We start from the raw sequence: 23,439 nt of genomic DNA on the forward strand, positions 1-23,439 counted from the left end.
GGGAATCGAACTCACGACCTTGCGCTTGCCAGTCAGGCGCTTTTGCCGCTGAGCTAAATCCCCAGCCCCTAGACTCCCTTTTAATAGTACTGTGGCTGTTTCCCAGTTGTGTCTTTAGAAGTATACATGTTTTGTTTTCGTTTGGTTTGTTTTTTGGTACTGGGAATTGAACTCAGGACCTTGTGCTTGCCAAGCAGGTGCTAGTGCCACTGGACTATCTCCCAGGCCGTTAGGAATAAACTACTTAGAATTTTGTGTCTATAAAGATTATTCATTCTGAAATCCTGTCCCTGACACCCAGCTGTTCATTCATTCATCCATTCACTCAGAATATGAATGCTCGCCTCGGAGAGCACAGCACTTTTTGCAGAGTTCGAGGTTCTTCAGGGAACGAAGCAGGGTTCTACCTGAATTTGTGTGGACATGGGAGAGGCAGACAGTAACCAATAAAGTGGAGATGGGGGTATTTAAAATGTCAAATGGCAGTGAGTGCTATGGAGAAAAATGAAGCAAGAGGAGAGACAGAAGTGAAATTTTAGGTTGAGGAACAAGGGAAGTAGTCAGCCATGCACACCTCTGGGACAGAATCCAGGGTGAAGAATAATAGCAAGTGCAAAGCAGAAGGAAAGTTGCCTCTTCAGAAGCTTGGTGCGGCTGAAGGGGAAAGGGGAAGGGAAAGAGTAGCAGGAAATGAGGTTGGCAAAGCAGATGGAGCTGCATAGGTCAGCTCTGGAGTCTGATGTATTGTAGTTGCAGTGACCTAAAGCAGGGAAATAATGGCACTACTGTACCTTTAAAAGGATCGTTATCTTCGTGTACACATGTAGTAATCCCAGAACTTGGGAAACTAAGATAGGAAGACCACTGTGATTTCGAGGCCATCTAGGCAACACAGCAAGTTAACGCCAGCCGAGGTATATAGTGAGACCCCTTCCTCAAATAACCAAAAAAAAATAATAATAAAAGGATGTTGTGGAGAACAGACAAGGTAGAACTGGGTGGACCAAGAAGCCAGTTAGGAAGCTGAGGTGGTGTGAACCATACTGACTAGGTGGAAAGGATGAAAAGAGCAGATTTGGCAGTAGGTAAAATGTAGGGTGTAAGAAAAAGTTTTTTTATCATAAGTTCGAGATTTGGAGCCAGGAGAAATATGTGTGCCGCATACAGAGATTGAGGAGTGGGTAGTTGGGTTTGGAGAAGGATTACAAAGGATTCTGTTTGGAAGTGTTTTAGGCAAAAGGTCTGTAAGGCATAAAAGTGTGGTGTTAAGTGAGGGTGGTGGTGCACACCTGTAGTCGCAGGCCTCTGAGGGTTGAAGTGGGAGGATTCTAAGTTCAAGGCAGAACTGGGCAATTTAGCGAAGCCCTGCTGGGATGTATTTTAGTGGAAAGGGCCTGGGTTCAATCCCCCTTATCACAGAAAATAATTACAAATAAATAAATAGTAATGCCTAAAGAGAGTGAATTGGAATTGTACACTGGAGACACATCTGCTTCTTTGGGGTCTCTTGTCTGTAAAATGACGTGGAGGATGGAGTAACAGAGGTGGGGGGGACCATCCCTAGCCAGCTTCTGGAGGCCTGGACAGTGAGGCTGAGCAGCCAGGAAGAGGGGAGAACCTGGGATGAGAGGGGTGGGGGTGAGGAGGAAGTCACCAGGTGTCACCTAGGTGCTGAACTGGAGCGAGAACCAAGATCTGAGTTAGAGGGACTTGGTGCCCATGCTGTGAGTGACAGGGTGGAAAGCCTGCTTGGAAAAGGTGTAGGAAGGGGAGGATCGTGATGGGAAGGTGAGGAATCAGACAAGTCTGGGCTTCCCTTTTGAGGTTTTTTCTTGATAAGGAGCAAAGAAAGCAGGTGGTAGCTGGAGGGGGACATAGGATTAAATGAAGGTTTTTCGGGTTTGGGTTTTGATTTCTTAGGGTGGATAATGCATTGTGCTGATGGACATAAGAAATTCAGCAAGCTTAATGATTATCAGGTATTACCCAAAATGCTTTCCAGGTCTTAACCTCATATACAGTATTCTCCCTTGCCACCTATAGAGGTGGCTTTGCAACCCCTGCTTTAGTGAGGCTCAAGGTAACCAGCTCAGGCTCACAGCTAGATCGCTAGAAAATTGTAGAGAGACAGGCAAGTGGCTCAGTGTTAAGATGCTTGCCTGCACGTGAGGCCTTGGAATCAATTTCTGGCGGCACCCCTCCCCACCTAGAAAGCCAAAATTTGATCCCTTGCCGGCCATCATGGCGCATGCCTATAATCCCACCACTCAGAAGAAGCCGGAGGCAAAAGAATGACTTCGAGGCTAGCCTGGACTATATAGTGGGACCCTGTCGCAAAACAGAAAAACTTGATCCCAGGTCTGTGCCCCTAATCCTCTACAGAAAGACAGAAATTTCCCCAAAGTGTATTGATTTTTTTTTTTTTTAAAGACAGGGTCTTTGTGTGTAGCCCAGGTGGCCTTGAACTCGAGGTCCTCCATCTGAGCTAGGATTGCTGGCATGCACCACCACAGCCAGCTTTTGATTCTCATTTGTGGTGGATAGCATAGCCAACACTCTGTCTTTACCTTTTAAAGGTAACCCAGCTTCCTGTGCTCATATCTGTGTGTCTTCGGCACCCAAAGATTGCAGGTGCCCATCTGTGCACAGGAAGCCTGGGTCGACTGTGTATGCCTTTAATAAAAGGTAGTTTGCAGCCCTTTTTCCCAGCAGATGTTTATCTGAGGCCAGTTTGAGGCTTGGGGTTTTTGGTTTTTGACTTTGTGAGCCCCCCGCCCCCTATAGTGTAAACAGCCCATCTCAGTCATGAACATTAACATGAGCTGTTGGCTGAGCAGGGTGGCACACACCTGGTAACCCCAGCTACTCAAGAGGCTAAGGCAAGAGGGTCACGCAAGTTCACGCCTGGCCTGGGCAATTTGGCAAGACCTTATCTCAAAATAAAAGTTTAAAAAGGGCTGGGGAAGCCGGGCGTGGTGGAGCACGCCTGTAATCCTGGCACTCGGGAGGCTGAGGCAGGAGGATCATTGCAAGTTTGAGACCAGCCTGGACTACAAAGTGAGCTCAAAGCCAGGCTGAACTGCATAGCAAGTGAGGCTCTTGTCTCAAAAAGACAAAAAAAGTGGGTGAGGGGTGGGGAATATAGCTGAGTGGTGGAACCCCTAGCAGATGGGAGGCCTTGGGTTTAATCCCCAGTAGAAAGAAGAGAGGGAGGGCTATCATAAATTTCTTAACATTCCTTCTTGCTGCTGGCCAGGCTTGTAAGACCTCTGATGACAGATGATTTGATGTGAGCAAATGCTTCTGCCTTTTGTCCTCCACAGTGTCCTGAAGCTAGCCCCTAGCCTTCCAGTGAGCCCCACCCATCCCCCAGGGGACTTGGTTTGCCTTTGCTCTGGTCCAGCCCAGAGCCATGTGCAGCTAGCTCCCCACTGATCATTCTCAAAGTCCAGTAATTTAGCCACGTGGCCCAGCCTCTTCAGGGCGCCTGTTTACGTGACCCTCAAAAGTTACGGAGCGCTGCTCTGTGATAGGTTGTATTTCTGCCTTGTGTCTTCACAGAACTTTTAACTCTGGATATGTATATCTTGTTTCTACATGGAGACTTGATATTGTGACAGGAAATCCCTGCTCTTGTTCTTTGATAGTTCCTGTATGGCCCGGCATAGTGCTGGGAGAGTGTGGGATAGTGCAGGATGTGTGCATGTATAGTTTTATAAACGGAAATTTTGCCAAGCAGGTGAAGAGTCCGCAGTCCAGAAGGGAGTAGGTGCCTTGACTGTAAATGTAGATTGAGTCCAGTTTGATGTCCACTGAACCTGAGGAGCCCCTTGTGGTCTCTTCCCGAGAACATGGTGTTCTGAGCACAGGACGCTCGGTGAGCTGCTGACCAGATGAGGAGTAGCCACTTCCAGTAAGGCCTCAGGAACACAAAGTGAGCCTCCCCATAATTTGTAAATTTTGTAATTTTTGATTCCCACTAGGTCCTACTATTCTTCAAGCCTTGTTTTTAATCAGTTTTTGACTGAAAATTAAAATTTATGGCTTAGAAAAAATGAATTTAAAATTACATCTACTTTAGGAGTGTTCTCATTTGTAGACTTAAATTCTTTAAGATTTAGCTAAGTAAAGGTTAACAGAGAACTAAACTGCTCAATGCCACGATTTAACAACCTCTGCTGGGCTGGGGGTGTAGCTTGGCAGCGCAGCACCTGCCTGGCAAGCGTGAGGCCCTCAGTTTGATTCGTGGTACAAATAAACAAACAAAATAGTCTTTACTTACCTTTCTTATAAACTGAAGGATTTGGAGATGCACACCTGTAATCCCAGCACTGTGAGAGGCTGAGACAGGAAGACTGAAAGTTTGAGCCCAGCCTGGGCAGTTTGACAATTTAGTAAGACTCTGCCTCAAAAATTAATAAAAGACTCGGTATGTAGCTGACTGTGAAGGCCCTGGGTTCAATCCCAGTACCACAAAAAACAGTCTGAGCTAAATGTGGGATCTGTGAATTCAAAACATTTTGTTTCCTGGTGTTGGGGATCAAACTCAGGGCCTCAAGCATGCTAGGCAAGTGGTGTGCCACAAAGCTACACCCCTAGCTCTGCTCAAAGGAAGATTTGAGCACAGTTGGGTGACTGTAAGTGCAGATGTTGCAGAGCGGAGGTCCATGATCCAAGTCTGGCCCACAGACCTCGGTCTTCGGTCAGGAGCAGAGGGACTGCCAGGACACTCCCGCCCACCTCAGTTCTTCGTGCTCCCTGTTGTTCAGAGTCAGTGAAGTAAAAGTTACAGAGTGATTCCATTCTTCTCACTAATTCTCTTGTGTTCTTTGGGAAATACAGCTATTTTGTAAGATACATTCTTTAACATACGTTTTGTTGTTTTAAGTGATTAAACTCTTTTTAAGTTCTGAGGTTTTTTTAAAATTGTTTTAATTTCTAATGTGGCAAAGTCAGTAGACATAGCCCATATAAATAAAGGCTTTTTGAGATCATTGTTTTAATTTTTGAAAAAGTGAGTTGTCCAGGCTGGAGCTGGAGCTCAGTGATAGAGCAGTTGCCTGGCATGCATGAAGTTCTGGGGTTGATACCTAGCCCTGTGAAAAAGAAAAAGAGAAAATGTCCTGTAGTGCCAGTATCGTAGGGACAACAGGGCTGACTTATTCCTCTGTGATTCTGTTACTGTTTCTAACCCACAGTACATTGAAGTGACTTCCTTTGTTCCATTTTATGTAGTGTGTGTGTGTGTGTGTGTGTGTGTGTGTGTGTGCACGCGCGCTGGGGATTGAACCCAGGGGCGCTTTACCACGTCCCCATCCCTTTTTATGTCAGGGTAAGGTCTTACTAAGTTGCCAAGGCTGGACTCAAACTTGCAGTCCTCCTGCCTCAACCTCCCAAGTAGGCGGGATTATAGTTGTCTGCCACCACATCATGGCACTGGTGTTTTTTGTATCTTCCTTCTTTAAGGACATCAGTCAGATTGGATAGGGAACCCTACCTTCCCCCACCAAAAAGAGACCCTCATTTTAACTGAGCATCTATTTATAGCCCATATACCATCACATTCTGAGGTACTGAGAATTAGAGCTCCACCCTGTGCATTAGAGGAAACATATTTCTAACACATATCATAGCACTATCTTCGTGTGTGTGTGTGTGGGGGGTGCTGTCTTGGGCTCTGGAGGCCAGTGCTCTACCACCGAGCCGTGCCCGGCCGCCGGCCCTGCATTCTAGGGTACACGAACAAGTGCCTCAGCTGTTCACCAGTTTCTTCCCAATGTGGCTGCTCTTCCGGCTTTCATTTTCATTGGTGCAGACTTACAAATTAACCCGTAGTAGCAGCAGGCATACTACACAATGATTTTTTTTCCTAGCCAAATTAGGACTATTAAAGATTTAAATTTCAGTTTTCTTTTGCTCAGAGAGACTAATCGAGTGTAGCTGAGCAGCCCAGCTGCCTATGCTTTAGATGAAAACTGACAGTGTTTTCCAGACCAGCAATTTAGGTATGTTTTTAGGTTTTTGTTGATTTCTTTGGAGCACCATATTGTACTATTATATTTTTTCAGTCAACTATTTTGCTTACATTTATTTTAAAAGGAAATATTTACCATTATCATAAATGGTAGGTTAGACTATCACTTGCCCTAAGATGTGTGTGTGTGTATTGTTTGTTTTTGGTGGTCTTGGAGTTCAAACCTAGGGCCTTGTGCATCCTAGACAAGCATCCTACCACTGAGCTAAAACCCTAGTCTTAAATCGGTATTTTTTGTTTACTTTGAGGCAGGGTCATGCTGTGTAGAAACTTGCTATGTAACCCTGGCTGGCCTCAAATTTACAGTCCTCCTGCTTCAGCCTTCCAAGTGCTGGGATGGCAGGCATGTATTAGCATGCCTAGCCTAAACAAGTTTTTCTTTTTTTTTTTTTTTTCTCTAAACAAGTTTTTCATTTGTTTACTACACTTGGAATTGAGCCCAGAAATCCTCACACAATGTTATATCCCCAACCCATTTTATGTTTTTGAGACAGGGTTTGCTAAATTGCGTAGGTTAGACTCAAACTTGTGGTCCTCTTGCCTCAGTTTTCCAAAGTGCTGGGATTATAGACATGTGCCAGCATTCCTCACCTAAATAAGTTATTCTTAAAAATAAATACATTACTTGTAAGATGAAACATTTGATCACATGCTACCTAAAGTCTTATAATGCTGGGCATGGTGTCACACGCCCATAATCCCAGAACTTGCGAGGCCGAGGCAGGAGAATTCCTGCAAATTCAAGGCAAGCCTGGACTATGTAGTGAGTTCAAAGCCAATCTGAGTTACATAGTGAGACCTTGTCTTAAAAAAAAAAAAAAAAAAAAAAAAAAAAAGTCATACAGTGTACCGTGAATGCCTTTGTCCTTTTTCTTAGACCAAAACGCTGGGTGCTGTAGTTCAGTTCTTTCTCTCAAATTCAAAGGCCACATCAGATCCTGTCAGCTCAGCCTCTAAAATACTTCTCAGTCCCTTCCCTGTCACCTCCCAGATGCCTTTGTTCCCTTGACCTCGCATTCCACACCAAGCAGTCAGAGGGATCCCATTAACTGACTTCCTCTGTTCAGGTTCTGTAGCTTCTCGTATCAGGAACTGTTGGAGCCCTTGATGTCCTGCTCTTTCATCGTCCTCACAGCTTTCACTAAGTTGAGACCATTGCTGTCACTGACACTAAGCAAGGTCCCATCCCATCTCAGGTCTTCAGTCCTGACACCTGCCCCCTGGAACTCTTGCCTTGGTCACTATTTAACATTGTGACCCCTCCCTCATAACCTGCGCCTGACACCACAAACTGTCATATAGGTAGTTCGGGTATTTTGTAAGTTACATACCTGCCACTGGAGTGTAGCCCTACGAAGGCAGGCACTTCTTTTTTTTGCTTGATTCCCAGTGCTTAAAAAAGTGCCTGACATGTAGTAGGAGTCAACATTTGTTCCAGGTGTGTTAATGCTGACGTGTGTCCTGTGCTCTGGGAAAAACTTGCACTGGGGAAACCTCCCCTGGACTTGGGTCCCTCTGCGGAGCCCCTGCTCAGAGTCAAATGGCAAGCCCTGCTTGCTCTGAGTGTCTGGCCACCTAGGGGCTCCGCATTTCAGGCAGAGAGTGTGGCTTGTCTAGATCCCAGATTTCTTCCGGGAACAAGCACAGGTGCCAGGGTGAATCGAGGAGGAAGCAAAGAACAGCAGCATTGGTTGGGAGAAAGAAAGTCCCTGTCCTGCCTTCCCACACCTTGGCCCCAGAGGCCTCGGTTCCTAGGCTTTTATATAACATAGCTGTGGTGGCTGTTCCTCCCTCCTAAGGGTGAGTCACACCAACAAGGGAGCATGCCCTGAGCCTCAGAAGTGTGTAATAGGAACAGAACAAGAGAAACAGCCCTCCACTTCTAGGACGCCTAGGTTGGCACTTGGAATTGGTGGCTTCATCGCACATTAGTGGACCCAGAGGAATCATTTGAGGATGTAAACACAGAGTCGCTCAGAGGGCTGTGGGGGAGCCTGTGGTTGGTGACCTAGCCCTGATCACTTCCCCGCTCACAGACCGTGTGCTGCTTCCCTCTCCCTGTGTTGGCGGACACTGGTAGGCTTGTAGGTGGCACAGTTGAGGTACGACAGCTGTCAGGAATTATCTGCATGTTGGCATCTGTATTCCCAATTAGCAATACTGAGCTAGCTCTAGCTTTACAAGTTCCCCTGGAGTTGCTAGTATCTTGAATTTCTTTCCATTTATTTTAGGAGTAAAAGTCCCTCGCAATTTCCGACTGTTGGAAGAACTCGAAGAAGGCCAGAAAGGAGTAGGAGATGGCACAGTTAGCTGGGGTCTAGAAGATGACGAAGACATGACACTTACAAGATGGACAGGGATGGTAATTGGGCCTCCAAGAGTAAGCGCTGAGCTACGGCTATAAATGTCAATGTCTTAATTCACTGCGCCTCCTTTTCAGAACATACTAGCCTTATCGCAGAAAAAAGCTCACCAGTGGTATATTTTCTTTCTGAAATGTGGCTATTCTTTTTTGACCAGTTTTAGTTTGTTTATTTGAACCTCCTCTGATGCTGTTCAATCCCTAAATGGTAAGCAAAAACCTATTTAGACCCAGTGTAAATTTTCAGGACAGTGTAGACAGTGAGGTTTGAGGTCAGCGTACTGTCAGATGTAATTTCCCACAAACTCTTGCACTTAGCAGATAGCCAGGCTCCAGGTACGCTTGGGAAAGCTTCCTAGCTGTGGTTTTGTACACAGTTTTACAGGTCTGCTGTGTACCTGTATCCTACTTCATTGCACATTTGGCAAGGGTTTATTGCCTGCCTGTCAACTCCAGTCTGTTCCGGCCACCGATAGGCCCAGAGGCCTTTGCAAGGGGAGGAAGGCAAAGGGGATGGGGAGGTAACCTCGTTAGAGCTTTGTGAGTTCCCAGTCTTCACAATGCCAGCCAACCAATTTTGAGGGTATGTAGTAAACCCTCAAGCAATCTGATTTCATTCTTGAAAGTTCCTCTTGCATCCCTCTGCTGTGTAGTTGTGTTGCATTTTACAGACGTGGAAACAGACTGAAAGGAGTGAAGTCACATGCTCAAGTCACAGAGCTGATATCTCCCAAACCAGACGTGTCTGACTTAGAGCCGGGCTCCTAACCAGCGACTGTGCCACACTGTCCTCTTGTTTGTCCTGTGACTTTTCATTTGTCACCATTATAGAATTACCAGGAGTGTTAAGTGCTGTAGTAACTAGATGTAGTATTCAGAAATAGATTCTCACGGTGTGACACGTGCTTTGTAGGCAGCCGTGGTTCCGCCTGGGTGTGGCAGGACCTGTCCTGTGTCTGACGATATTTACCGTTTTGACTGCAGGCCTGTGCACTCAACACTGTGGCCCTGTCTGAAGTAGGCGGGAGCCGCCGCACTCGTTGTTAGGGCACGCCGATGCTGCTCTTAGTTACTGGCACTCACAGTGAATAGCTGTGCCATTTGACGTTGCTTCCGTTGGTTTGTGTGTGTGTGTGTATGTGTGTTTGTTTGTTTTGAGGTAGTGTGTTTCTCATAGTTCAGGCTGGCCCTGAACTCACAGTAGTCCTCCTGCCTCGGCTTACTGAGTGCTGGGATTACAGGTATGCATCACTACTCTTGTTTTAACTCTGTAGTTTTGTAGGGACTTTTATATATATTTAATGTTTTTCCTCATTTCTTTGCCCCCTTTTTCCTATGAAAAGCAAATGATTTCTGTATCTGTTAAATACTGAGGCAAAGCGATCTAGTACTACTGTTTCCCCCTGGAGATGATTTTGCTCACTGTCTAGGAAAGTTTGTTACGTTCCTTACCTCAAATTTGAGGTTATGGAGGGTGAGAACTGTTCTTCCTCCCTCCTCTCCAGAGTGCCTGGAAATGAGTCAGATGGGTAGTTTTTCAATAAATACGTTAATTTATTAATTTACAGATTGTGCAAATTAAGAGTAAAGCAGTGTTAGCCTTCAATTCACTGTGTAGCTCAGGTTGGCCTTGAACTCTCGGCGATTCTCCTGCCTCAGCCTCCCGAATACTGGGCTTACAAGCATGTGCCACCATGCCTGGCCAATGTGCAACATTTTGAGTATAGTAAATACCATTAGATTACATACTTTTCTTTAAAAACGCAAAGCAAAGAACAATTAAGTTCTGTGTGGAATATTCTACGACAGTAGAGGTTATTCTGAATTTCAGTTTCTTTCCAGAGGGAGATATATTTGGGGAAGAGGGGGTGTTACTGTTTTGGTTGGGTTGGGTTGGGTTTGGTTTTGGTTTCTTTTTGGTTTAGTTTTATTTATTTATTTATTTATTTATTTATTTATTTATTTATTGAGGCAGAGTCTCACTGCACACCAGGCCAGCTTTGAACTCGCTGTGCCGCCCAGGCTGGTCTTGAGTTCACAGTCCTCCTGACTCAGCCTCCAGAATGCTGGGCACACTGCTCCACCCAGGGCAAGGGTGTAAGTTTTAATGAGTAGCTACAGTGGCCGGGTACTTTTTGTACATCTGCTTTTAAGAAGAGCATTATTGAGATATTATCCATGTTATAGTATGCATCTATTAAAGTATATACCTCATTGGTATTTTTTGTATTACGTTGCACAACCATTGCTACTTTCAGAACACTTTATCATCCCAAAGCAACCCCCATCCACTGGCATCCCTCCCTCCCTCCCTCCTCGAAGCCCTCCTTCCCTACCTTGAGAGCCAGTAATCTGCTTTCTACAGTTTGCCTCTTCTAGACATTGCATTTAAATGGAATCATACAGTATTTTATCTTTTGCTTCTGGCTTTATTTAGCAGAATTTCTTTAAGATTCAGTCATGTTATGGCGTCTCTCAATACATTGCTGTTTTTATAATTAATATTCCACTGTATGAAAATACTATATTGTGTTTGTTCATTGGTGAATGCTGTTTGTTCCTTCATTTGTTCATTTGTTTGTTGAGACAGGGACTCACTATGTAGCACAAGCTGGCTTCAAACTCGCAGTGATCCTTCTTCCTCAGCCTTCTGAGTGCAGGATACGGGCATGTGCTACACACCTGGCTAGTTGGTGAACATTTTTGTTTCTTCTGCCTTTTGACTACTTTAAATAATGCTGCTGGGATCATTTGTGTGCAGGTTTTTGTGTGTTCCTGTATTTTTGGCCTCTTGGATATATATCCAGTGGTGATGCTGGATCATTGTTGTTGTTTTTGTTTTGTTTTTGTCCTTTTTTGAGTCAGGGTTTCACTATGCAGTTCAGGCTGGCCTTGAGCTCATTTTGTAGCCCAGGCTGGTCTCAAACTCGCAGCGATCCTCCTGCCTCAGCCTGCCTGGTGCTGGGATTACAGGCACGCGCCACCATGCCCGACTTGGATCATTTGTTAATTGTTGCGTGTTTAGTGTCTTGAGGAACTGCCGAACTGGTTCCCAAAGCGGTTGCGCCATTTTACATTCCACTAGTAATGCATTAGGATTCTCGTTTCTCCACATCCTCACTAACACTGTTTACCTTACTGTCTTTTTGCCCCTATAGTTTTGAGAGCTTTGGGGGAGTTTTTTTGTTTTTTTAAAGAGGGTTTCACTATACAGTTTAGGCTGGCCTTAAATTCGCAGCGATTCTCTTGTCTCAGCCTTTGGAATACTGGGATTACAGTGTGTACCACCACTCCCGGTGCCCCTATAGTTACGATTAGGCTTCTTCTCCAAGGTTAAAAACAGTTTTGTTTTGCTTTTTGGTGGGGGAGGGATACGGAGAATCAAACTCAGGACCTCACGCTTGCCAGGCAGATGCTGCACCACTGAGCTAAATTCCAGGCCCTAAAAACAGTTATAAAACAAACTTCCTGCTTCTAGGTGCTACCTCTGGCCAACTTAATTGATTTCAGCACACAAGATACATTCTTTCCAACTGGAATATCAACATAGTTATTAAAGCATCTAAATAGAGCACCTAACTAATCTCATATTTTACATTGTTTTTCTCAAGAAGAAATCTTACATCACAATTTTAAAAACATATACCATATAATCTAGCAGTTCTGCTAGGAATTTACTCTTCAGTTTTTCTTGAATGCATTGACCAGGGGAAGTGTACAAAGTTATTTCCTGCAGCATTGTCTTTAATAGCAAAATAATGGACATGTGTGTCCATCTGGGTACTACCACTACCCCTTTTTTCTCTTAAAGAAAAGCAAGTCCTCGCCGGGTGTGGTGGCATACACCTGTAATCCCAGCACTCAGGAGGCAGAGGCAGGATTGTGGTGAGTTGAAGGCCAGCCTCAGCTACGAAGTGAGTTCAAGCCCAGCCTGAACTGCATAGTGAAACCCTGTCTCAAAAAGAAAAAGAAAAAAAGGAAAAAAGCAAGTCTTCTGAACCTTAGAGCAAACCTTCCTGGCCCAGTGCTCCTTGCGAAATCCTGAGGAACATGAGTGCACGCAGCAATTAGATGAGGAATATTTCTCCTCCACCCACAGAGGTACTAATGTGGTCAGGTTATAGTGCAGTTTTTCTCCGTTTTCTTTTCTGCTGGGGTGTGTGTGTGCATGTTTTGCTGGGGATTTCTGTTTTTGTGTTTCGTTTGTTTATCAGACGCTGGTGCTTGAACCCACAGCCCCGCACGTTCTAGGTAGGCCTCTACCACGAGCTACACCCCTCAGCCCTAATCTGTGTCCTTGTGTTGGACCTTCCTGTGCATTACAGGTTAAAATTTCTCAGTGTTCTGGCCTCTACTTGCTAGATGGCACTAGTACCTCTGCCCCAATTGTGACAACCATAGTATCTGCCGAAAACGCTGAATTCCCCGCTTTCAGACAGCTGGAAAGCACTGCTCTGCCTCTGGGGCTCACGAGAGTAATTTCTGTACATGAGTGAGAGCCTAGGTGTGTGTTTCTGCTCATGTTTTCCCAGAGTGCCCTGCACAAGCTTCTGAGGACCAGAGCGTGTGTCCCAGTGTGTGGAGAGACAGGAAAGGGCTCCCCTCCCTAGGTCAGGAGGCTTCTTACAGAAGGGAAACTACTAAGTCCTTGTGCCCAATGTTTCTGTCTAGTTTTGCTCAGGGTACACAAACATACATACATAATGCTTTTATTTTGTAGTGGGTATTTTGCAACTTCATCATCTTCACTTGCAGATACAGTAGTGTGGGTATCTTTTGGTATCCATGCATACCGACCTGTTTCTGTCTAAGAAGGTGTCAGAGAGAGGCACAGAAGTGCCAACCTGTAATCCCAGTGACTTGAGAGGCTGAGGCAAGAGGAACACAAATTTGAGACCAGTCTGGACAACTTGGTTAGACCCTTTCTCAGAATAAAATTTAATACCAGGCATAGTGGTACACACTTCTAATCCAAGCACTTGAGAGGCTGAGGCTGGTAAATTGCTGCAAGTTCAGAGCCAGCCCAGGCTATGTAGTGAGTTCGAGGCCAGCATGAAATGCTGCAGGACCCCATCTTAAAAATTAAAACAAAATTTAAAAGAGGTTGGGAGGCCAGGGATATAACTCAGCGGCACAGTGCCTGCCTGGCAAGTACAAGGTCCTGAGTTCCATTCCTGGTACCAAAAAAATAAATAAATAAAAGGGGGCTGAAGATACAGCTCAGCGGTGGAGCACTTGCCTAGCATGCGTTCAGTCCCTCATACTGCAGAGAGGAGAAGAAGATGGGAAGGAAAGAGAAAGGAAGGGAGAAGGGAAAGAGGAGGAAAGGAAAGGAAGCCAGGCATTGGAGCCTCACACCGGTAATCCCAGCACTCAAGAGGCTGAGGCAGGAGGATCACTGCAAGTTCCAGGCCAGCCTGAACTACATAGTATTGAAACCCTGTCTCAGAAAAAAAAAAAAAAAGGAAAGGAAGATGAAAGGGAACACCCTTTAATTATATGACTGATACATGTGTGTTTTTTTTTAATCTCTGCAATGCTGAGTATATAGAGTAAGAGGCTAACTTAATTGCCCGTGATCCTTTGTGTTAGGAGAACAGAAGGCATATCAGATATTGTTTTCCCTTCCAGGTTTGAGTTACAACTGACTTATAAAAATTGTAAATACTCAAAGTATATACAATGTGGTGATTCGGTATACATGCATACTGTGTAATGAATACCATAATCAGATGAATCAGCATATTCATCACGCATTATTGTGTCTGTCTGTAGCAAAGACATTTAAAATGTCCTCTCTTAGCAAATTGCAAATAAAGAATACAGTATTATACCATGCAGTGTATTAGATCCCCAAGATTGATTCATACAACTGAAAGTCTGTGCCCTTGATCGATTTCCCCCAATAGCTCAGCCCCAAGCAATTCGCTAGTTGCTTTCTGCCTCTGAGTTCAACTTTTAGGTACCTCTTAGAAGCAACATCCTATAGTAATTGTCTGGGTCTGGTTTATTTCGCTGGTGTAGTGTCCTCCATCTGTGTTACCGTGAATGCAGGCTTTCTTGTTTATGACCTAATGTTGCATTGTGTTTGTACGTGCTTATCCATCTGTCCTTCAGTGACACTTAGGTTGTTTCTGTGTCTTGGCTCTTGTGAATAGTACTGCAGTGAGCAAGAAAGTACAGCTCTGGATACTGATTTCACTGGGCGTGTTGGTGCTCACCTGTAATCCCAGCATCTGTGAGGTTGAGGCCGGAGGTTCTCGAGTTCAAGGCATCCTGGATTACAGAGTAGACCCTGTCTGAAAAAAGAAAAAGGTAGTGATTTCATTTCCTTTGGGTGTGTACCCCATACTGGGTATCTCAGCTGAGATATGTAATGTGGAAGTTAATCAAATTTATGTTGGGCTGAAAATCCAGAAAAGGCACAGTGTGGAAACAGGGTAATAGTGCAGAAAACAGTAACCACCCCTGAGCCAGAGGAGGAAGCTGGGGCTCCCGGGTGCTGTGGGCTGTGAGGCTAGTGTGGGAGCTGGCTTTGGCTGCCAAGATGCGGGGCTCTTTCTGGGGTGTCCCAACAGGAGCAGCAAGCAAATAGGACAAAACAAGGGCCTGTGTTCTCCTTTTACCTTTATATTAAGATCATGTGATTAACTTGACAGTGTAGCTCTAGGTTTAGTTGGCACGTGAGTGACTCAGAGAAATGAGTACCATTGCCCAGGAGAGGCCTGGGGCACACAGGAAGGAAGCTGCTGCGGCAGGTAGGTGGCGTCTGTGCTAGGATAGCTGTGCCTTGGTGCTGTGCAGGGAAGTGTGTGCGGTCAGTCTGCTCCCAGCCCACCTTTCTCTGCTTTGGAGATGGTGGTTGGGACTCTGGACAGCAGGTTTTCCCTCCCTGGCCGCCTTCCCTGAGCGTCTGTAGCCAGGACGCTGGGAGGCCCCTGCAAGGCAGCGGGGAGGCGCTGTGCTGCCGCATTTGCCTGTTGCTCTCCATGGACTCTGGTGACAGCCTTATCCTGGCGTTGGCCTTGGGCTTGAGCCTTGAGCTTATTTTCAGTTGCGAGCACAGCTCCTCCCGTACTGCGCCCCCAAGGGCCACCGGCAGCGACCAGGCCCCCACCCCTCCCGGAGGTCTGAGTTCTGGCCAACATCTCTTCCTCAGGCCCACCCTGATCGACTTCAGCTTTCCCTGCCTGATCCTGCAGTTACTCCTCCTGGGTAAGCACAGGTACCTTTTTTTTTTTTTTGCTTTTTGCTTTTTCAGTCCACTGAGACCTGTTCGCTGGCTTCTTTATGCTAAATTCTTTTCTAAATACCTGTTGTGGCCAGGTGTGGTAGCACACACCCGTAATCCCAGCACTCGGAAGGCTGAGCCAGGAGGATCGTTGCGAGTTTGAGACCAGCCTGGGCTACAAAGAGAGCTCAAGGCCAGCCTGAACTGCATAGCGAGACCCTGTCTGAAAAAGACTAAAAAAAGAATTGAGTAGTAGTTAACTGATTGACCTATATTACCTTTTTATGTGTTTAATTTTCTTTGTATATTTTTGTAGCCTATACCTTCTTACTTGTAGATTTACAGAAGAGCTGCAATGGTGGTACAGAAAGTTCTGTATGTACCACCATTCCCTATCCCGTTTCCTGTGTTAGCGTCTTACCTTTAGTGCAGTATGTTTGTCACTACTAGTGAACCAATTTCAATAGTGTTATTAGCTAAAGGCCATACTTTATTTACATGTTCTTTGTTTTTACCTCATGTCTGTTTTTTGTTCTAGAATCCTATGCAAGATCCCACATTACATTTAGCCATCATATCTCAAGCTCCTCGTGGCTATGAAAGTTTCTCAGGTTTTTCTTGTATTGATGCCCTTAACAGTTTGGAGAAGTACTGGTCAGGTATTTTGTCTCTATTGGAATTTGCCTGCTGTTTTCTTGTAGTTAGACTGGGTCATCTCAAAATACATATTTTAGGCCCAGGAAAACCTTACAATTCCCGAGCTCTGGGTCTGTAGATCCGAGGGGGTGAAACAGCCTGCGGGCCAGCCTGCCCCGAGTAGGAGACAGGCGCTTGTCTGCTGTCGTAGGTTGTGTGCATCCTGCTGTGTTTTGGTAGTCTGTGTGCGCGCGTGTGTGGAGTCAGTCCTCTGTGGATAAAGTTAGGTTTTTATAGTTACTTTAGCTTTTGCAGGCAGTGCCTTACATTTTTGTGCACGAGTAGGTCATCTGTAGGAAATGACTAGAAATGGATTAGGGGCCGGGGATATAGCTCACCGGCATAGACCCTGCCTGGCAAGCGCGAGGCTGTGAGTTCAGTTCCCAGTACCAAAAAGAACCAGCTACTCAGGAGGCAGGCCAGGAGGATCATGAGTTTAAGGCCAGCCTGGGCAACACCATGAGATCCTGTACCAAAACAAAGAAAGGAATTTGGCCTGAGTGTACCTACATCACATTTTGATGGGCACTGCCACATTGTCCCATGTCACTTAAGGCATTTCTTCCAAGTGGAAAGTGTTTGTTTTATGATCAAATAATGAATGTATTTTTTTAGGTATTTTTAATTGACACATATCCCCTGCCCAGGGCTTCTCGTGTGCTAGGCAAGAGCTCTACCACTGAACTCTGCCCTGTTTTTTATTGATGTGTAATAGTTGTACATATTTATGACATTCAGTACAATAATTAGATATATGTATAATGATCAAATTGTATAATGATCAAATTGGGATAATTAACATTTCCATCTTAAGCCAACTAATCAAGAGCAATTTTCCTCCCATAAACAGAATGTCCCGGCAGTGCTCCTTCAGGCACGTTTTCTTTCTTGGCTGAAACCTTTCAGCAGATCCCGAGAGCAGTGATGAATAAAATACAACAAGAAAATCAGAAACTGTTTTCTACTAAGAGAGTCTTGCGGGGGGCCTTTTAATGACCCTCTGACTTCATAGTGTCAGCAGTAGTGTTAAAATCTGATCTGTGCAATAATCAGAGCCCTGTTGCTAAGCTGCCTACCCTCTTCCAGAGTGAGGAGTGGAATCTGACCGGTACTGGTAACCCCATGCGTGCAGACACATGCTGCTTTGCTGCATCTGAGCTCCAGAATACATTAACAAAGGGTTTTAGGGGCTGGAGGTATAACTCAGGTAGAGTACCTAATCTAGCATGCATGAGGCTGAGTCCATCCCCAGCACTGAGAAAAAGGAATTTTAAAAACTCTGGCTTTGGTAATTACCACAAGCCCATGCCCCTCAAAAGCAGCACAAGTGCCTACCTGGCAAGCACAAGGTCCTGAGTTCGATTTCCGGTACCAAAAAAAAATAAATTTCATCTTTAAATTCTGTGATTAAGGGCGTAGTGGTGCATTCCTGTAATCCTAGCACTCGGGAGGCTGAGGCAGGAGGATCATTGCAAGTTTGAGACCAGCCTGGGCCACAAAGTGAACTCAAGGCCAGCCTGAACTACATAGCGAGACCCTGTCTCAAAAAGACCAAAAAAAAACCCCCAAAACCAAAAAACAAACCTGTGTGATTAAAATGAAGGAGTGTGAGTATGGGCACAGGGCCTTGGCCCTAGACCCAGTTGGTCAGTGGCTCCTTGAGTAGGTGGTTCTGGTGGCCCAGTGTTGGGTGCTAAGGATGCATCTGTTACAATTTCCACAAATTACTATGTCAGCCAAGTCCTTGTTTGCTTCCTGCTTGCTCTGTTTCCTGAGGGATTTTTTTCCTTTGAGGAAACACTGTAGTTGTAAGATAGTGTTCATTTTATAAAGGTGTAAAGAGCAGCATTCATTCATTCATTCAGCACACACTGAGTACAGGCTGCTGAGTGTCTGCACCGGGCCCTGCGTTCAGGGAGCGCCAGTCCTCAGGCGGGGGGATCGAGACTTTGAGGGGGCAGCTGTTGGGTTGGGGCCTGGTGGGGCCTCGGCAGAGAGAACTTGGTGCGTTGTAAGAGAAATGAGGCCAAACTTGGAGGGGAAAGGTGAAGAGAGGAGGCCAGGGGCGCAGCCAGCAGGCAAGCGAGGAGAAGCAGATGCGGATCAGTCCCCTGAGGGGACGGCGTGGGGTTAGCGGGAGGTGTGGGGTCTCTTAGAGGTTGAAAGAGTAGGTTCTTGCTGACAGTGGGAAGGTGGCAGAAGGGAAAAGGGAATGGAGGCTGCTGGGCTTTTGTAGAACTCACTGGGTAGGTGGCAATGCCGCTTCGAGGGAAGAGAGGAAGAGCAGGTTGAGGCCGAGTGGAGGCAAAGACCAGATCTGAGTTCCGATTTTCCTAGCTTGGGGAATGACTAAGATTCTAACAACTTATGAATCTTAAAATATGTTCGAGCCTTTTGTCAGGGGTAAATCGCTTTTGTCCTGCTCTAGAGTGTAGTGACATCCTCAGTGGGGTTAAGCCCGCCCCAGGACCACTAGGTGTCGCTGCTGAGGCAGCAGCAATTGCTTGTGCAGCTCGAGACGCCTGAGAAAGGGTCACTGCTGCCTTACAGGGGACTCATAGCAGGCTGGCCCTGGCCCTGAGGGGGCAGCTGCCGTGGGGACAGTACCCTTCAGTGTGATCTTCAGACAGTGACTTTAGGTAGGACAGAAAGGGACCAGGTGCCACTTGAAGGGGGTCTTCAAGGCCATGAAATGGGCATTCCAGTGAAAGGGTCCTTGGTGTAGGGGACTGAACTTTTTCTGCACAAAGGCGCCATTGGCATTTTAAGGACTGCCTTTTCTCATGCAGGCCCTACTAAATGCCAGCAGGCTTTCAGGTCACCATTACCAGCACGGACAGAAAGGCTGCAGGGGGTGCATATTTGGGGGGGGGGGGCCTTAGGCAGTGGCCAGCCCGAGTGAGGAAACGGAACCCCACCCCAGGGCTGCGTCCTGAAGAGGGGCCTGCCCTGCCTCTGCACAGCAGTGTTTCCTGCGCGGCTGCAGATCCTGCGAGAGCGCACACTTGGTGTGGCTTCCTGAAGTGACGAATCTCTCTTACCACCCACCAGGCTCAGGACAGGTCTGCAGAGCGGAGACACTCACACTGGCCCCTGGCTGGGCTTACTAATAACCCACTCAGAGCCTCGGCGGTGCCTCCGTGTTCTGCTGCTTCTCAGTCCCCCAGTGCCCAGGGCCCATGTAAGGCAGGGGAGCGCCGGGGCCCAGCAGCGCATCCCTGACAGGCGGGCTACGCTGGAAGCAGGACGCCAGCTTATCAGGAGTAAATGGGCTTTCGCAAGTTCCCTCGGAGTTCTTCGTAATTACCTGACAGTTCTGTACCTTTTTTTTTTCCAGACAATTTATGAAAACCGAATATACAGCCTTAAAATAGAGTGTGGACCTAAATACCCAGAAGCACCCCCCTTTGTAAGATTTGTAACAAAAATTAATATGAATGGAGTTAATAGTTCTAATGGAGTGGTAAGTTGTTTCTTCTGCCCTTGCTCATTCTTTGGGTTGAGAGTTCTTTGTGCTTAACATCAGGGCCTTAGGCTGGGCCCTCCTCTCGCGCCCCGGGCTGTACTGGCAGTGAGTCACATCGGTGTCTGCACTTGTAGGGTCAACGGTCACCCATGCAGTACTCTGCCCTGCTCTCTGCTGGCCACTTCGGGAGCTCGTTCAGTCCCCATGACAGCCCCATGAGGTGGACTTGAGGAAACAGAGGCACAGAAGTGAAAGGTCTTTCCTGAACTTTGACCTCCTGGGCCTTAACTCTTTTTTCCCTTTCATTGGCCTTGTTCTTTAAACTCATTTTTTCAGACTGAACATCTGTAGTCCAAAAATCTGAAATCCAAAATCTAAAAAACTTTTTTTTTTTTTTTGTCTTTTTGAGACAGGGTCTCACTATGCAGTTCAGGCTGGCCTTGAGCTCACTTTGTAGCCCAGGCTGGTCTCGAACTCGCAACGATCCTCCTGCCTCAGCTTCCCGAGTGCTGGGATTACAGGTGTGCGCCACCATGCCTGGCTAAAAATCTTTTGAACAGCAACATAATGCATAAATTTTCAGATTTTGCCAAGTGTAGTGGTACACGCCTATAATCCCAGAACTCAGAATGCTCAAGCAGGAGGGTCACAGCAAGTTCACGGCCAGCCTGGGCTACACAGCAAGAGTCTTGTCTCAAAACAACAACATTTTTTTTTTTTTTTTTTTTTTTTTTTTTTTTTTTTTTTTTTTTTTTTTTTTCAGATTTTATATTTGTTTTGTTTTTGGTGGTACTGGTGATCAAACCCAGGGCCTTGCATGTGGTAAGCAGGTGTTCTACCACCGCCACTGCAGCCCCTCCCCGGTCCATCCCTGCTGTATGTGTAGCTTGCAGCGGCTCTGAATCTTGAGGCCTGCTGTCTTGCCCTGAGAAAGGGTCAGCAAGCATTGAAGGGGTGTGCAGACACTAACACTGTGCCCCACCTTCGTCCTTGAGGTATTCACAAGGCTTGAAAGGAAACCGATGAGACATGAGCCCCGAAGCTGTCTCCTCTATGTGCGGTGTTGCCTCTGGGCCCCGCCCCCAAAGTCCCGGGCCCTCATCTGCTTTAGGAAATGCTGTGCCAGGCAGTGTCACTGCAGCGCAGGTCCGGGCCTCCAGGCCGTTGCTGTCTGCACTTCCTGGGCGTGGCCGAGCCAGCCCAGGAGCGGTACATCCTTTGTGTGCTGCTGTGCTTTGGGTTGGATCTCACCAAGGGCCTGTGTCACCCTTTCCTGCTTCCAAGTTGGGACACAAAAGGAAAAGCAGGCTGACCAAAGGGAGGGAACCTGCAGGCGGTGTTCTGCATGTCACGTGTCGTTTTGTGATCAGCACATTCACCTTGGCCAGTGCGCCGCATCCAGCTGTGCTGTACCTTCGCCCCAGCGTGCAGCTGTTGTGTTCGAGAGCTGAGAGTAATTTGGTTTCGTTTGCCTTTTTTGTAGGTGGACCCAAGAGCCATATCAGTGCTAGCAAAATGGCAGAATTCATATAGCATTAAAGTTGTTCTGCAAGAGCTTCGGCGCTTAATGATGTCTAAAGAAAATATGAAACTTCCTCAGCCGCCTGAAGGACAGTGTTATAGCAATTAATCAAAAACCGCCACGGGCCCTCCCCCCCACCCCCCCACCCCAATTCGATTTAAGCAGTCTTCATTTTCCACAGTAGTAAATTTTCTAGTTATGTCTTGTAGACCTCAAAGTACTGGAAAGGAAGCTCCCATTCAAAGGCAGTTTATCTTACGATACTGTAAATGATACTAATTTTTTTGTCCATTTGAAATATATAAGTTGTGCTATAACAAATCATCCTGTCAAGTGTAACCACTGTCCACATAGTTGAACTTCTGGGATCAAGAAAGTATATTTAAATTGATTCCCGTCTGACTGATGGGGCACATCTAACTTAACTGTGAAAAGACACATCACACCCTCACCTTGCTGCTGATTACACGGCCCGGGGCGCTGCCTTCTCCCCTCCCTGCCTGCCCCCGCCCCGGAGCCCTGGCCTGGGGTGGCTGGGTGAGTAGACGGAAGGTTTCAGGTTGCCGCCTGTGGGACTACTGCTGGGTGTGGGGGGTGCTTTGCCTGCACCCTGGTTTCTTTTTAAGTCTTAAGTGACACCCCCTTCCAAGCCATCAACCTGTCCCACTCTCCTCCACTCCCACCCTTGGCCGAAGCATAGATTGTAACCCTCCGTCCCCCTCTGAAATTGGCCTTCGGTGAGGAATTCAGGGCTTTCCCCATCTCTCCCCCACCTTGATCGAGGGGTGCTGCTTTTTCCCTCCTCCCCCCCTTTGTCACATTGTCGCCCCCCCAACACGTCCCACGACCCTTCCTTCCTTTGGCCAGAAGCCATCAGGTAAGGTTGGAAAGAGTCTCTGACCTCCCTCATCTAGCTTTGGAACCACATTCGTTCTCCACCAGCCTGGAAAATGAGTATCGGGTCCTGGCTGTGCTGCCCGCTGTCACCGTCAGCCGGTGTCTTAGCTCAGGGGTGATGAGGTGAACAGAGCAGTCGCTAGGGTCGTGCAGACCTGCCAGTGCCCCTCCCTGGTGGGCGGACCCGGAGCAAGGCCACACGAGGACACTCGTAAGCACACGCGGTCCCTCTGGATCGTTCCCTCTCCCCTGCCCGCCTCGCTTTGAAACGTTGAGGAAGGTTTACACGGCTTGTGGCCGCCCTGGCCTCCTCCTGGGCCCGGCGCGCAGTCTGACAACTGGAACAGAAGAACCGGCCCGGCACGGACTTTGGCTTTGGTGCTGCTGCTTCTCAAGCTCAGCGGGGACTAAGGAGCGGCTCTGTGTGCGGAGGGTCCCAGGATGGCGGCCTGGCCTCCTGGCCCCTGCTGCGTTTTCCCACTTGCTGTTCAGGACCACTAAATGCTGAAATGTGGATGCGTACCGAAATAAAGGCCATTCATGGTGTTCTGAAGGGTTTTTTTTTTTTTTTTTAGTATTTGTGTAAAACCACCTTTTGAAGCAGTAACTATCAAGTCTGAAAAGCAAAGATGTTTCCATTAATCTTTTTCTAGGGAAAACCTTAGTGGAAAGGATTTAACATCCTCTAAAGTTTCACTTAACAGTATTCCATAAGCAGCCTTTTTATTGTCAGACCATTGCCTGATTTTAATATAATAAAACAAAAGTGTGCATTAATATTTAACAAGCTGTGCCCTTCTTCCTCTCGGCATGTTAATTAGGGGCAGAATTTAATATTGCGGGGGTCACCCCTTTGTGGAAGAACATGTAGGATTTTCAGATCAAAAGGCAAAATCAGGACTCTTAGGTAAGTGCTTCTAAAATTAGAAAACAAATTCACACTCGTTTGTATTGGTAAAATTCAAAAAAGTGCAATATTGCTGGGCGGAGTGGTGCACGCCTGTAATCCCAGCACCGGGCTGAGGCAGGAGCCAGCCTGGGCTACAAAGTGAGTTCAAGGCCAACCTGAACTGCAGAGTGAGACCCTGTCTCAAAAAGACCAAAAAAACAAAAGTGTTTTTGCAAAGTCATCGAGTGCCTCTGCCCCCAGCCCAGTGCGTGGCACTAGGGATTGGACCCAGGGCCACCCACCTAACTACATCCCCGACCTTTTTTTATTTTGAGACAAAGG

General features: G+C 46.7%; 1 protein-coding gene across 1 annotated transcript in view; it reads left to right on the forward strand.

Annotated features, from left to right (window-relative positions):
* The window catches only part of Ube2v1 (ubiquitin-conjugating enzyme E2 variant 1), a gene marked incomplete at its 5' end in the record, with an annotated part of 31,318 nt that extends 8,326 nt beyond the window's left edge, over positions 1-22,992 (forward strand). The window contains 3 exon segments of the mRNA XM_005392321.2: positions 8,266-8,414; positions 19,661-19,786; positions 21,273-22,992. Of these exon segments, the coding sequence (XP_005392378.1) occupies positions 8,266-8,414; positions 19,661-19,786; positions 21,273-21,419 (422 nt within the window). The 3' untranslated portion in view covers positions 21,420-22,992.
* Positions 22,993-23,439: the final 447 nt, after the last annotated feature.

The sequence above is a fragment of the Chinchilla lanigera genome, unplaced genomic scaffold (genome assembly GCF_000276665.1).
Source record: "Chinchilla lanigera isolate Chin_1 unplaced genomic scaffold, ChiLan1.0 scaffold00044, whole genome shotgun sequence".
Classification (NCBI taxonomy): domain Eukaryota; kingdom Metazoa; phylum Chordata; class Mammalia; order Rodentia; family Chinchillidae; genus Chinchilla; species Chinchilla lanigera.